The following is a 14,208-nucleotide window of genomic DNA, read 5'->3' as shown; positions in this document are numbered from 1 at the left end:
AATTTCAAATAAATCTTCAGTTTTATCATTATACACGACAATACAATTATTTTGTTTTCTTTTTCAGTCAGTCACGAAATCCGCAGAGTGATAGAATCACATGCAGAAATCAATTACAGAAAATATCTACATGAGAACTTTGCACAATGCTTTAATGGAATAGATCCGCAGAATCCATTGTTGCCTTGGTCCTTTGAGTTATTGAGGCCGACGAGTATGATTCCGTATCCTAACATGCCTAAATCTACTCATATATATACTCCATACTGTACTCGGTAAGTATTACTTTTTTATTTACTTATATTCTTTTGCAATTTCTGTAAAAATCATTATTTCAATTTTGAAACACGATCTACATCGCTCTAATTGTATAGATGTATCTATACACAAATAGATCGGAACTAATATATTTCGCGAGATTATTTATGCGTGACGTGCAAAACCCGACTAATGAAATTGAATTCGATATGGACGCTAAGTGAGAAAAGATTAACTTTTACTTTAGAACATAAATTATAGTTACTAGAGGTGCCCTTCCTTTGTTTGGATCGTTGAGAGTCCGAGTCGTAATCACAAATCCAGCACACATAAAATAAATTCTAAGCTATAAAATGCTCTTTCTTCTGAGAGCCCGGCAAACCATAGCATTTAGATCAGGAAGCTGCTCATCCTTTTTCCGATTCCCGTTCCTTCTTTTTCATTCTCTTTTTTGCTCAATTTTTTTTTCTCCCCTTTACTTTCCATTTTAACATTCATAATTATAAAGAAAAATAGTTTTTTATTCGCAGCGCTAGTATATAATCGTTGCCCGACATTATTAGATATTGAATTCACTGAATCGTGTATTTTTCATGAGAAATATTTTTTGTAAATATTAGTCATATACGAAAAAGCGCACAAGACAGAATAGCAATCAATATTAATAATAATTAAATTGTAAAAGATTAAAATTACCAAAGACATTGCATATTAATATTATCGTATTAAATTATCGTGTAAAATGAGGCAAACTATATAAAGAAAGGATTATTATATCGCATTTGTTATGAAAGATTTTTCATTAATATCGATTTTGCGATTAATTTCATCAAAGCGGCCGCTCAGGACGCGTATAAGATGTGCAGAACTTGAGACGACGGGCCCTTTCCGTTTTCTCAGTTTTAACGATGACAGCACTATAAAGAATCGAATTTACGAGTGCTGACCAGACTCCCATTCCATTTTTGTTCACGATAGTCGGCTATCGTTTTTGTCGTTCGATTTAGAGAAAATAGCTTTGCTGTTCGTGAGAAAGCAGGATTCAAAACTCGACACCAATCGGCTATCAGGGATTACGCGTGCTGCCTCAAAGATAAGCTGCCTACGGTATTTACATTTAATTCGCTCTCATACGTTCGCTGGCATCCCAAAGAGATTACGGCAAATCTCGATTAATTACCGATACGTTTCAAGGATTTCTTGTATCTCATCGTTTGCATATTGAGATAAGCTCTAAATGCATGCACGTTTATATTTACGAAATAAAATTTTAAATCGTAAAAAATTCAAAAGATAAAATATAGTAAGTAATATATACAAAATATTATATATTGTTCAAAAATAAAGTTCTTAACTATGAAATTACGAAGAAATTTTTTCATACTAAATTTTTTTTTCATATTAAATTCTTTTCTTACATTATTTTTTATGATATTGACTTACAATTAGTATTATTTTAATTGAATTACAGATCTTTTTGATAAAACTATTATTGCAATATATATTATATATTGTGTTATTTATATTGTCTTCGTAATAAATATTTAATTGTAACTGTAATTTACAGAATATGAGAATAAAACTGTTACATGAATTATGTATATTTTATATATACTTTATTGCATAATTCATATGATAATTTTATTTTCATATTTACGATAGTGAAAATTGAATTCACGAATATTATTAAATTAGGAAGTTAGTTAAATACTTTACACATTATTCTTTTAAATCGAAAAGCAAATCTTCTTTCGTTCGACAATGATTCTTTATCTAAAAATGTAAATGATCTATAAATTTTCAATACATTTGCGATAATTTTCAATAAATTTTCTGAACGATATTTCTATGTTGAGAATTTTTTTCTTAAAAAAATGCATCTAAAGATGAAAAAAAGGAGGATTATTTTTCATAGAAAGATAATATACAAAAATTTAATATTAATTTAATAAAGATATATTTTTTTTCCCAAATAAAGCATAAGATGCTTCGTAAAGAAAATTTCTTTTCTTCTACGTTTATAGAAAATTGATAGGCCGATTGAAATGACATGTTAATGTAGTTACAAAGCTTACATACTAGGACACGAAAACGACCAATATAGAAAGCTATAGATAATTAATTGTTATTGTTATTAATATTCTCCTTCTCTTCTTCCTCTTCTTTTTCTTTCTTTTTTTTCTTTTTTTTTCCTTTCTTCTTTTTTTCCAATTAGATAAATAACATCTTTAATATCTTGTATTCGAATAGTTTCTTCTCTTGCATGAAAATAATGAGATATTGTCAGATTTAACTTTTTATGTTTTTACTGATACTCAAATAAATTGAAGAAGAGAAAAATAAAATTTAATAATAATATGTGGTCACATTTATGAGGCGTTTTTGCAAACTGTCTTTATTATCGTCGAAATGGAGTTAAGATATATCCATATGTGAATGTCTCAATTTTATAACGCTTAATATTTCAAAATTAAATCGTATGGGTATTTAAATCGTATTGGTAAATATCAACGTATGCCACATATATAAAATCTGGAAAAAAAATTTGCTCTACGAAATAAACCGGTTATTTTTACCATGTAAATTATCCGATACGTGAGATGAAGACATCGATTCTCGAGATCCTGGAGAAATCCAGATTTATTGGATGAATGCACTCCATCGTTAGAATCGAGAAGCATCAACAGCATTAGCAGCGCAACGGTTGGTCGTAAAATGACCATGTAAAAATGTACGGCTCGCTAAACGGTGCACCGATACTCAAGATATGAAAATGGAAGCGGTAATTAAAACGTCGGCAAGGTTTGTCGGCTATCTCGGCATACTGATTGCTTCCAGCCCGTGATTAGGGTTGTTGAAAGTAAGTTGATCTCCTTGTTGGACGCTCGCTCTTTGTGCCGACCATGGAGACCGAACGATGGAATTCGTTGCTACGTACATTTCGTACTCATCTTTTTTTCTTTTTCTCTTCAATATAAACGATAAAGCGTTTCTGGCGGGAGGCCATGATGACGTTTCTGTCGGCTATATTATATGTTGAGGCTGGAATGTTTCGCGAAATTGCAAGATCCGTGTGTCACTTTGCGTTCCACCAATATAAGCACGACGACACTGCATTTTTCCGTATCGCTTGTTTCATACTTTTTGCATCTGCAAAATGCATCCATGTGTGAAATATGATTGGATCTTCTATATCGAATTTTTTATGTAGAATATGTTGTTAAAAAAATTAAATAGTAATTATATGATTTAAATTATTTACAATATCCAATAATGCATACCAACATATACATTTTGTATGCAAAATATATATAAAATAATATTCGTGATATATGCAAGATATGGCTAAATATGTTCTTATAAAAAAAACTATTTTTTATATATTAAAATTGTTTAAAATAAAATATATGAAAATATGCAAAAAGTATACAAATATATATAAAATATACAATATTACAAAATATATAATAATAAATATGTGCATCTTTAGAACGCTCGATAAGACAAATTTCTATTTTGATCTTACTTTCCACACAATCTGCTTTCTCAAAAAATATACATATTACATAAAAATTAAATGTCCATAAATATAATACACAATTTCTTCTAATATTTTTCTTCATATTATAAATTAATTCGGGAAAAGATGCTCTCGATAATCGATATATGCGATAGATTCATTAAAGCATCTACCCTCTTCAAAAAATGCATAATCTCTTTTTCGACTTAAAAAAATCGATCCTCGTCAATTTAACGTCACATAAGCAAGGAAAACGAGCGAGGATTCACGATCCCCTAATAGTTGGGTGAACATTCGAAAGGATTAGTGTCGCTTTTACAGTAAGCAGCATCAATGTAATCACACAGATCGGTCAGAGCGAATTTAACGATGGTCGTAAACGCGGCTCCCTTTATTCACTTTTTTTTCTCATCCTACACTGCCTTCACCTACCTCGTCATCATCGTCACTGTTTTCTTGTTCCTCTTATCGCTCCTTTTGCATTCTCCATCGTCGCAAAGTCATAAGTAACGCGCGCACCACAGTCACCCACTCATTTTACTTCATGTGCTGTAAAGTACTACAGTTTATATGACAAACACTAAGTCGAGTCTTATGTTTCGACGAAATGCTAATGATTTCCCTAGAAACTCGCCTATCTTTGCTAAGCTCTTAATAACGCAGGAAATGACAATATTATTTTTATTGGTTCTAATATACTGATTAAATTTATGCGATCGTAATCATGTGCGTTATTGATTCTTTCATAATTACAGATATTATTCTTATTAACGTCTTTTTTTGAAGCCTTATATATTATATATGTATATTTTTATGAATTATTCTCGCTAAACAATAAATTCTGTTTCTTTTCGTATTTTAGACCAGATATAATAAAATAGTAAAATTTATAGGACTAAAATATTAAATTTATAATTTTTTTAAAATAAATTAATAAATTTCTAATAAATCTCTTTAAATAAATAATCTGGTTAAAAATAATAATGTAGCAAAAATATTTCGAGAAAACTCATGAGCTTTATCTGGTGTATAGTATTGTAAACCGTAAAACAAATGGTAGCGTTAATTTTTACACGGTAAGTTTAATTAGAGGCATAAATCAATCAGTTACAATTTAAATCCATGAGCAGAATTTATGACTACGAATACAGAAGATTTACTGGAAACGTGTCAAGAGGAAACGACGACGTATCATGGTCTGTAAAGCATATTGCCACGGATATAAGTATCCGCTGCGAGCTATAATTTTGGAACGCATATTGCGCAATTCGATTCCGATATTTGAGAACACGCATGTTCTAATAAACTGTATCAGTAATAATTTCCGTTCGCGAATATGACAATTCTGGCGGGATCGATATTAAATAAAATGTAAAAAATAAAAGTAAATAGTAAACGGAGAGTGATATTTTTTACATAAGATTTTTGTGCATATTTTTTTATTCTGGGTCCTCGTATGGATTGTATATTAAATTATTCCCAAATATATATTTTTCCCAGTAATATATTTTTTCACGGAAATATTTTTTTACAATAAGTATTCTTTTCGTTCATTATACTTCTGTTGTCTGTTATAGTATTAGTCATTATAAATAGTTTGTATTATACGTTGATTATACAATTAATTCGTCTGTGCCGACGACGCTAAAATCGCTGATAACGATTGAATCAGCGAAACTACTCCGAGATGATCTGTCGGTCTTATTCTCCGAAAATAAAGGCCCAATCCATTCGAAACAAAGCAATAATTAGCAACGTCAAAGTGCGTCAGCCGCTACAAATACTCTTCCGTTTCTTCTTCTTCTTTCTCATCATCACACACACACATACACATACATGTACATCGTCCTTCTCATATGTAACCAGGAACTAGAGAGCGTTAAGCAGTGTAACAGGCTACGATTTCGTTGGCAAAAGGAGTTTTACTACTTTCTAACCACAGTCGCGGACTACAATTAAACCCCCATAAACCTCGTCGTAACTTTTTAAAAGCGACCGACCGCGGGTTCGCGCGCGTTCCCTTCTCCCTTCTCTCGTTCGACAAAAAACCCGACATATTGCATTCTTAATGAAGCTCCAAGATGGGTACCGACGTCTTCCGGTCGACTCTAAAATGTCCTCGCCTGGACTCCTAGTAAAGACTTCTCGCAAAGAGGGAGTCCTCATCTATTCTTAGAATTGCAATAGTCATCGAACACGCGCATACATTACGTCCATGAACTTTAAAATGTCTTTCGCGCATTTGTGTTGGCTGCAAGCTAATAACCGGTTACATTCCTTATCGCGAAACACTTCTTTGTGACGAGAAAAGATGCTCTGATACTATTCACGAATCAATGATTCACAGTTTGTCGAGATAGAATCGGTTCTTGTTGAACGCGAGAAAGGCACAAGGTGAAACATCGACCGATATAATTCGCCGCATCATGTAATCCGCAAAGAGGCTTTATTTCTTAAAGCATGCGAAGAGAGCGTGGTTGCCTTTGCAAACTCCACTCGTAGGCCTCTTCGCCGGTGTACTCGACAAGAGTGACGTTCTTCAGCAACCACGCCAACGGCTAGGGAACCGTCGGATAAATTCACATGATGTTCGTCGAAGACATCGGTTGCTCGAAGGCAAGAGAAAGGCGAAAAGAGCCGGCGAAAAGGAAAAGAAGAAGAAGGTAGCTAAGAGAGAAGGCTGAGGAAGGAACCTGACAACTCGGCATGCGGGATTTTAGCGAGTACTGACGTTTACGGCTTGGAGCGGTCGACCTAGCGCCAGTAAAACTTGAGAAGAAATATAGGCAAAGTCGGCATCGACAGTTAAAACCATACGCGCAAATATACAACCGAGCTTCTATAAAATACGATGTACCTACGGCGAGCGAAGGCATCTAGGATCCTTCATCTCTTCTTAATGAAAATGATTGCGCTCGTCGATAAACAAATCATTTGCGCAACTGACATGATAGTCTCAGATTTGTGAGCGAGAATGGAAGAACCATTTCGATATTCTAATTTTCTAGCGAAATCTTTGGATCGTTTTGGTGAATGCAAAGTGATTTAATTCGAAATTTGAAATTTGTCACGTTTGATTTCTCGTATCGTATCGCATAATGACGTATAATTAATAAATTAATCGGAATATATATTAAGCGAAGTATAGCAAAGTGGTTACGAAAAGATGTAATAAGATCTATTCGTGTAAATATTTGTCGCAAATGCTGCCAATAATGCTTATGCGTGCCAGTTATTATTAATATTGCAGCTAAAATAACATAATGTCTACATGTACTAATCGTACGGTCTTTGCACAACTTTATCCATTATTGTAGTTATTAGTATTTATAATATTCTTCATTGATTTGCAATGTAATTAAATGCGGTGTTAATATTTTCTTAAAAATATATATCTTTTTTTATTGTAAATGTCGAATTAATAGTTAACAGTTAAATACACGCATACAAACTTGATAAAATTTATTTTATATTCATAGAGAAATATACACCTAGAATAAAGTAAATGTAATAAAACTGCAACTCTGTATAAATAATAATAATAATATAAAAATTGAACTTGAAAGTTGTGAAAAGAAGCATTTGTTCGCCAATATTTTGATAGAATGAACTGGAGCTAACGTTGAAAGCAGAGTAGATGGGTATTATTTCAAGTATCTACAGTGATTTTACGGTCTCTCCCTCCTGCTCACCTAAATCCTCGTCAAGGGTAGTAACGGGTAAAGGTGTGAGAATCCGCGAAGCACTTACTGGCAGACGATAAACTTCCATCCACCTCGTCCCCAACCGTCGCGAATGTTCCCACTTTAGCTACGTGCTTGGAAGTCTCTTCCTCAGACCTTTTGTTTATGACTTTTCGAGCAGTAACTGTTTGTCTTGGAATCTGCTTAGATCACCTGGACTCTTTATCGATGAAAGCTTTTCTCTTCGAATATATGAACCGTATGTAGATCTTTTCAAAATTGAGAAAGAAGTCTGAAAAAATCGCTTAATAATCAGTCTTTCATAAAAAACACAAAACTAGTTTAGCGTTAGCTAAAAGCTTTTGAATGAAATTTATTTCATCAATGATTGGTTTTTTATGTTATTCTCGTATTAATTATTTTGTAATCATTGAAAATACATTAAAGAACATATATATATAAAATACATGAAAGAATTAATCTTCAATTAATATAATTCAAAATGTGTAAAAAAATTTTTCATATTTTTTCACACAAAAAGAAGTATTTTCAAGCTACTCGTTTATTAATCTTCAATAAGGCCCGCCAAATCGATCAAGTGCGAAAATTGCGCGGATCATCGCAAGATTATACGAGGTTATAAATCATATTTTTACGAGACACCTCAATCTTTCTCTTTCTCTTTTCCCGAGAAAAGAATGTCTTTCGAAAATAACAAAAACATTAATTATATCGATGGTTCATCGAAATTTTTTTCTTTTTTTAAATTATTGTTACATCATTATGTTTATTATTCTTATTATTATAATAATGAAATTGTATTTAATTTCAGATGTAGATATCAGTTCTATATTTACATAATAGAATTTTATTATATAATTTTATATAGTATGTTATATAATATATGCATGCGGTTTGCGCAAGATAATTATGTCAGTATTTTTATTCCTGGAAACATATGATGATTATAGTTTATACCGATCGTTTGATACTTATATTAAGTAGTACATTCAATTAATCAGCCAGTGAGAGACTAAACCAATTTACTAGTTTTTTTACTATTTGATACGCATATCAAACGATTGACGTAAAGTAGACTATTATAGTTTTTATGAAAATACATAACTAGTCGCATAATATACTGACATATTAAAATGAATGTAAAAAACGTCATGTTTATAATAAGGAGACGTTCAATTGCATTTCGTTTCATCGTGCTTCAAAAACTTATGTAAAGAAAACCTGCACTCGTACATTCGCAATCCGTCGTCAAACATTCTCTCTTAAAAGCTCGCATCCACTTAATGCAAGTAGACCTTATACTCGTCGTGTCATTATAGATACATGTACTTAACAAAGTGACTGGCACTCGGACGAACCTCGTAAAAAAGGACTCCGGTACAAACGGTTAAAGCTCCATGAAAAGGAGTAAATCTTCGAGTCAGAGTGAAATAAGGAGATCTATCTGTTGCAAAACGATCGACACTGGTCTCGCTTTTGAGATGATGCATCAGAATAACTGTCTGATCGTTTTATGAGTAGAAATAATATTTTGAACATCATCAGCTGATTAGTATTCGTGTAAACGTTGATGGAACTAATGTCAAAACAGAACAAATAATTTCAATCTTTCTCGTGACATTTCTTTGTTTATGGGATATTTTTTTCTTTAATTTTTTTACATTGTTACTGTTACCTGATTTAACAATTTAAGATATTTTTAAGTTACATACTGTCATTTTGATTCCTACTTTATACGCATTCATCTCTCATATATTCCTTCTTCTAATCGGATCAGGATTAAGGATTATCGACGATTCTTTTAGACGCGGCAATATCGACAAACAAAAGAGCCGATTAAAACGATACCTCTTCTTAAGGAGTTCGTGGTACCTAACAAAGATCCTTTCAAAGTCGATTTTTCGTGATGTGGATTGGGCCTTTATCGCTACTACGCTTTCGAGACATTATGTGTGCGCGACGTGTTTTACGACACGACCAGCTTTTAGTACCGGACGATATTTTGCCTGGTCAAGCTTTTTAGTGTCTATCTTGCACTGCTCTTTGTTTACAAGTTACGTGGCATCGTGTATCTCTCAGATAAGATAGAAGTCTTAATCGAAATATACGACGTGTCAGATTTTTAATTTTGTTATCAACACGGTTATACATCGCTGATATCGATTTTTTGTGTATCTACAATATTTCCTTTTTCTTAATTATTTATTTTTATTTATTATTTTTTTATTATTTTTATTTATTATTTATTTTTATTATTTATTATCTATAACATATATATAGATTAGGAAAAACGAGAGGTATTTTTTTGAGAGGTATCTTTATTATTGTAACGTATAATCTTTTATTAATATTTTATTTCCACAATTGACTTAAATTTAGACTTTTGAGATCTTTTCGGATAATATTTCCCTGCGAAGTTGAAAACACAAAGGTAAAAAAAAAACGAAATTGTTTCGTCAGATAACTTGTTGCCAGAGAAGCTATCGAGCGGTTTTCAACAAATAAAATTAATTTAACAGAGATGTCTGAAGGCACCAATGTGTCTAGACTTTTGAAAAAGTCTGTCACGATTCTCCACCATGGTGGGCAGGAAACCGAGTCCGTGGTGGATGCACGTATGAAAACTAAGTCCGGGTTTCATTTGACTGGCTTTACGAGGGAGACATAAAACGGATTTTACTGTCGGCTAGTTCGCCAGTTCTCGAGTTGGTATAACATTGCTTTAGCGAACATAATATATCCTCCTCTCCTCGTCTTTTGCTCCTTCTCTTTGCCATGATCCTCGTCTGTCTTTCTTATCCGTTTCCTTTCTTACCGCCGTTTCGTCGTGGATTTCGTTTACGACAGAGGACGTGTACTGTTTGTCCATCTCCTCTCGCATTCGTCATCTGACGCATCTTTAAAGCATCACGGTAAGTTTCCTCACGTCGCTCATCTCTCTACGAGAAAACTTTTCGAATGAGAAATGTCCCGATTTAATATCCGCCGGATAAGTCGACACGGCGTTCGTTAATTTCGTTTCCAAGTTGATGGTTTTTGGTATATTCCATAATTCGGTATTTCTTTCACATTATATATGTTCCCGTTTACATCGAACAATTGGTTCGAGTTTTCTATAATTCATCTATCATTATAAATTTTTAAGAAATTTACAATTTCTCTTTCTTTTCTTTGGGCATAGAGAAAATTGTAGAAAGAAATTTTACACAGCAATATAAATAAACGACAATTAAAATATTCTTCATCTTCTTGTCGTAGATAGCACTTTAATCTTAGTGCTTATTACAAAATTATTTACGACTTTTTATGCTAAATTAATTAAAAAATGATCATAGTTAAACTAATAGTACTGTTTGTTTAAAAATAATGAATTTTTTGATCGAAGAGAATATAAAAATTACATATTATATTACATATTATATCTTTTTACATTTTCGATAGAATTACTTTACACTTTCTGGACCTTAGAAACTATGCAGAATAATACATAATATTGATGAGATAGCATTAATTTTCAGTTTAATTTAAATGATTTTAACGAGAGAAATAGAATATATATATGAATGTCTTATACTAAAATAATCAAATGTCTCCTACTAATATAATCAGTTTTTTCAATTTTGCTTTCAGACCGAACACCGATGTCTAATAAATTAAATCGAGAAGAAAAACATGTCAAATCCAAAGAAAATCGCGTCGTCTCCGAAGTGATAAGACGGCTATCAAGACGAGCGGTGGACTTAAGGAATTTTTAATCGGTGTTAGGTCATTTCGGACATCTCGAGGCATCAACGTTGCTATGTATATTCGATGAACTGAGCAAATCGAAGCTGAAATCGAGAATCGAATGCTTTTTGTCACGAGAAAGCCGTCGAATTCCAAGGGACGTTTCCAGACACGTTTTCCGTCCTTTATTAGTCTTGATCATCGATTGTATTGGCGTCATAGTCGTGATTCTTTAATTGCTCCGATAAGTGAGGAATTTCCAGTTATTTCTCTATGTATGATTTCTCTGCAAGTTTGATTAAGCAAGATCCTGAAGAACGAGAGATCGTAATATGTTGTCACGCTTTTGACTCTCCTTATCACTCGTTCTTGTTTAATGAGTCCCTTTTTCGCGTGTCCGCATGTCATATTAAATTTGGAGCAAGAATAGCGAAATTAGATAGCGAACTCATCGTTCTATTTGGGCGATTATAAACGTGTCAAGATAAATCACGCTGAAGAATCTATCTGATCGCGAACAACAGTTTTATTTGCAGATTTTTTTATCAATGCAATACGTTTCGCCAATTGCGTGTGGAAAACCGGACATCAAGGACGATGGCGACGGCGATACTAATCGAATTCATCAAGGAATTGTGGTGATTTTTCTTGCCTTAATATAGCACATATATATATATATATATATATATATATATATATATATATGTATATTGATTATCGCAAATATTGTTTTCTTAATTCATATATTGTTAAATGTTACTGGATGGTACGAAACGTGCAGCTCTGTGTACGGTAAGAAATTTACAATTTGATTAATTATTTAATTATTAATTATTAATTATTAATTATTTAATTATATATTTGATTAATTATTTAAGATTTAGAACTCTGTCAATGATGGATTTTTATATAAAATCTCTTTAGCAGAGTATTTAGCAGAGTATTTCCTTCTAAAATATGCTTTTTGTCTGATGCTCAAGAACGAATTTTTTTAAAATTTAATAGTATCGAAGTAATTAATACGAAAAAATGGATCCCAAGACATCGCGTGTTATACATATTAAAATTTTATTTTCGCACCGTTCAATGATTTATCGACCATTTACGTCTTTTAATAATTAAAACTTGCTGTATATACGCAAATGCATCTGCTCGCATAATCTGTGGATGTGTCAGTCGTGTGATGAGATGCAATAAAATAGCCGCTCAAAAACTGGTCATTCCAGCTCGCGGCAAATTAATATACAAATAAGAGCATCGAAAAACTCTCTTCGATATGCAGTCTCATTTTCTTTTGCTTGCTTTTTTTGTCAATGTCTCTTTATCTCTCTCTATATCTCCGGTTCTTTTGCTTCGCGTTTGAAACATATTCTGAATAACAATTTGATGCATAGTTGAATTGGATATTATTGTAGATCTTAATGACTTGTTTCCGTAAATGAATTTACATTTCATGCACGTTGCGCTACATCGAATTTATCGCCTTGCTTAATTTGCAACAGAGAAATTAATTTACATATTAATCACTTTTGTGGATGCGCAAGGTTTTATTCGAAAATTTATCTTATAATTATTTTTCCTTTCGCCATTCGCATATATATAATAATTCAAGATACTATGTCTCTTGATGGAATTATATATTTGTTACTCGTTTAGTAACATTAGAAATTTTATATTAGAATTAATTCCAATATATAGTCCATGGTAACATTTTTATTCTATTTTTACACTTTATCGTACTAGAAGGAAGACGTATCATTTCTAGCGCAGTTATTCGAGCGTAAAAACATTATTCTACTTCCGCCTTGCGAATAGAGAAAGTTTTTACAAACACCATAACAGTAGATTGACAATTGATTTTTAATTGACCATCGCAAAATATGTTACATGAAATATAAATATTAATATATATTTTTTCTTCGAATCTTTTGTTAAGTGAGACGTATCAGATGTCAAACATGCAGTTGACATACGATTTATTCGAACGACAACCGATATCCTATAATTTTCGATAATGTGTTTATTAAGGAAAATTACATATTTTTAATTGAAGACGATTCGTCTTGACGCGGATTATATATGTGTGGAAACGCGACTACAATTTTTATCCTTCTTATCATTTTAAAGGGAATAGTCAAGGAAACGAATGGAGAGGAACGAATTGAATTAGATGATAGATTGTTGTAATGATAATTTCTAATTTTTTTGTCGTATTTGATGGAACATATACATGAAAAGATTTATGACATTGTCGAACAAATTTTAATTATTTTTTTAATTACATTTTCGTTTAATTACATTTCGCTTTCTTTTGTATTAATGTTTTTTTACGCTCATTTGCCGATATTCATTTTTGATTGTTCATATTCATTCGGTTTGATACATATTCGATATTCATCATAGAATGTCGCGAAATCGTGCAGTATCAGCAATAATCGCCATAAACGACGTACGTTGTACAAGCTCGCGTGCATTAACGCTCGCATGTATAGCATGTTTGTACAATATGTTTGTACGTTGGCACATGTATTTGCATACGTTCGTCTCGGCTAAGTATGTACGAATATATCTGCACTTTTTGCAAAGAATTATGTAATATGTGAAATTATTTGAAATTATCTAAGACGTATAACATTCATCTTCTGTCAAAAAGAGCACTTCATAGATCTTGAGAAATTTTGAAATCGAGTGGCTATGTATATAATTTTCTTATAATTTTAATTATTGTAAAGAGAGAGAGAGAGACTAAGAAAATAGATTTTTGTTTGTTCTTATGAAGAGTTTTAAATAATTATAATTAGATTTTGCAAAACTGATAATTAAAATAACCACATTAATGATTTGAACTCGGTGGTCTTCTTTTTCGTTCGTGAAGCATTTGAACAATTCTATTGAAAGAAAGGCTTTATTTAATCAATAATTTAATTAAAACGTAATATTTTTACTTAATAAAATGTACTTTGCCGTAATGCATTGCACGTCTTGTACTTTGAATATTAA

At 32.0% G+C, this 14,208-nt stretch overlaps 1 protein-coding gene across 2 annotated transcripts in view; it reads left to right on the top strand.

The window, feature by feature from the left end:
• Nucleotides 1-11,868, top strand: part of LOC105252031 — a 57,253-nt gene extending 45,385 nt beyond the window's left edge. For both annotated transcript variants that reach the window (XM_011259200.2, XM_011259201.3), the window contains exons 5-6: nt 68-275; nt 11,113-11,868. In XM_011259200.2, the coding sequence (XP_011257502.1) occupies nt 68-275; nt 11,113-11,131 (227 nt within the window). In that variant the 3' untranslated portion in view covers nt 11,132-11,868. The remainder of the gene's footprint in view (nt 1-67; nt 276-11,112) is intronic.
• The last annotated feature ends 2,340 nt before the right edge of the window (nt 11,869-14,208 follow it).

Source organism: Camponotus floridanus, unplaced genomic scaffold (assembly GCF_003227725.1).
Source record: "Camponotus floridanus strain SB8 unplaced genomic scaffold, Cflo_v7.5 scaffold6, whole genome shotgun sequence".
In the NCBI taxonomy this organism is placed as follows: domain Eukaryota; kingdom Metazoa; phylum Arthropoda; class Insecta; order Hymenoptera; family Formicidae; genus Camponotus; species Camponotus floridanus.
The sequence above is the reverse complement of the archived record's forward strand: the minus strand, read 5'-3'. Positions and strand labels throughout refer to the sequence as shown.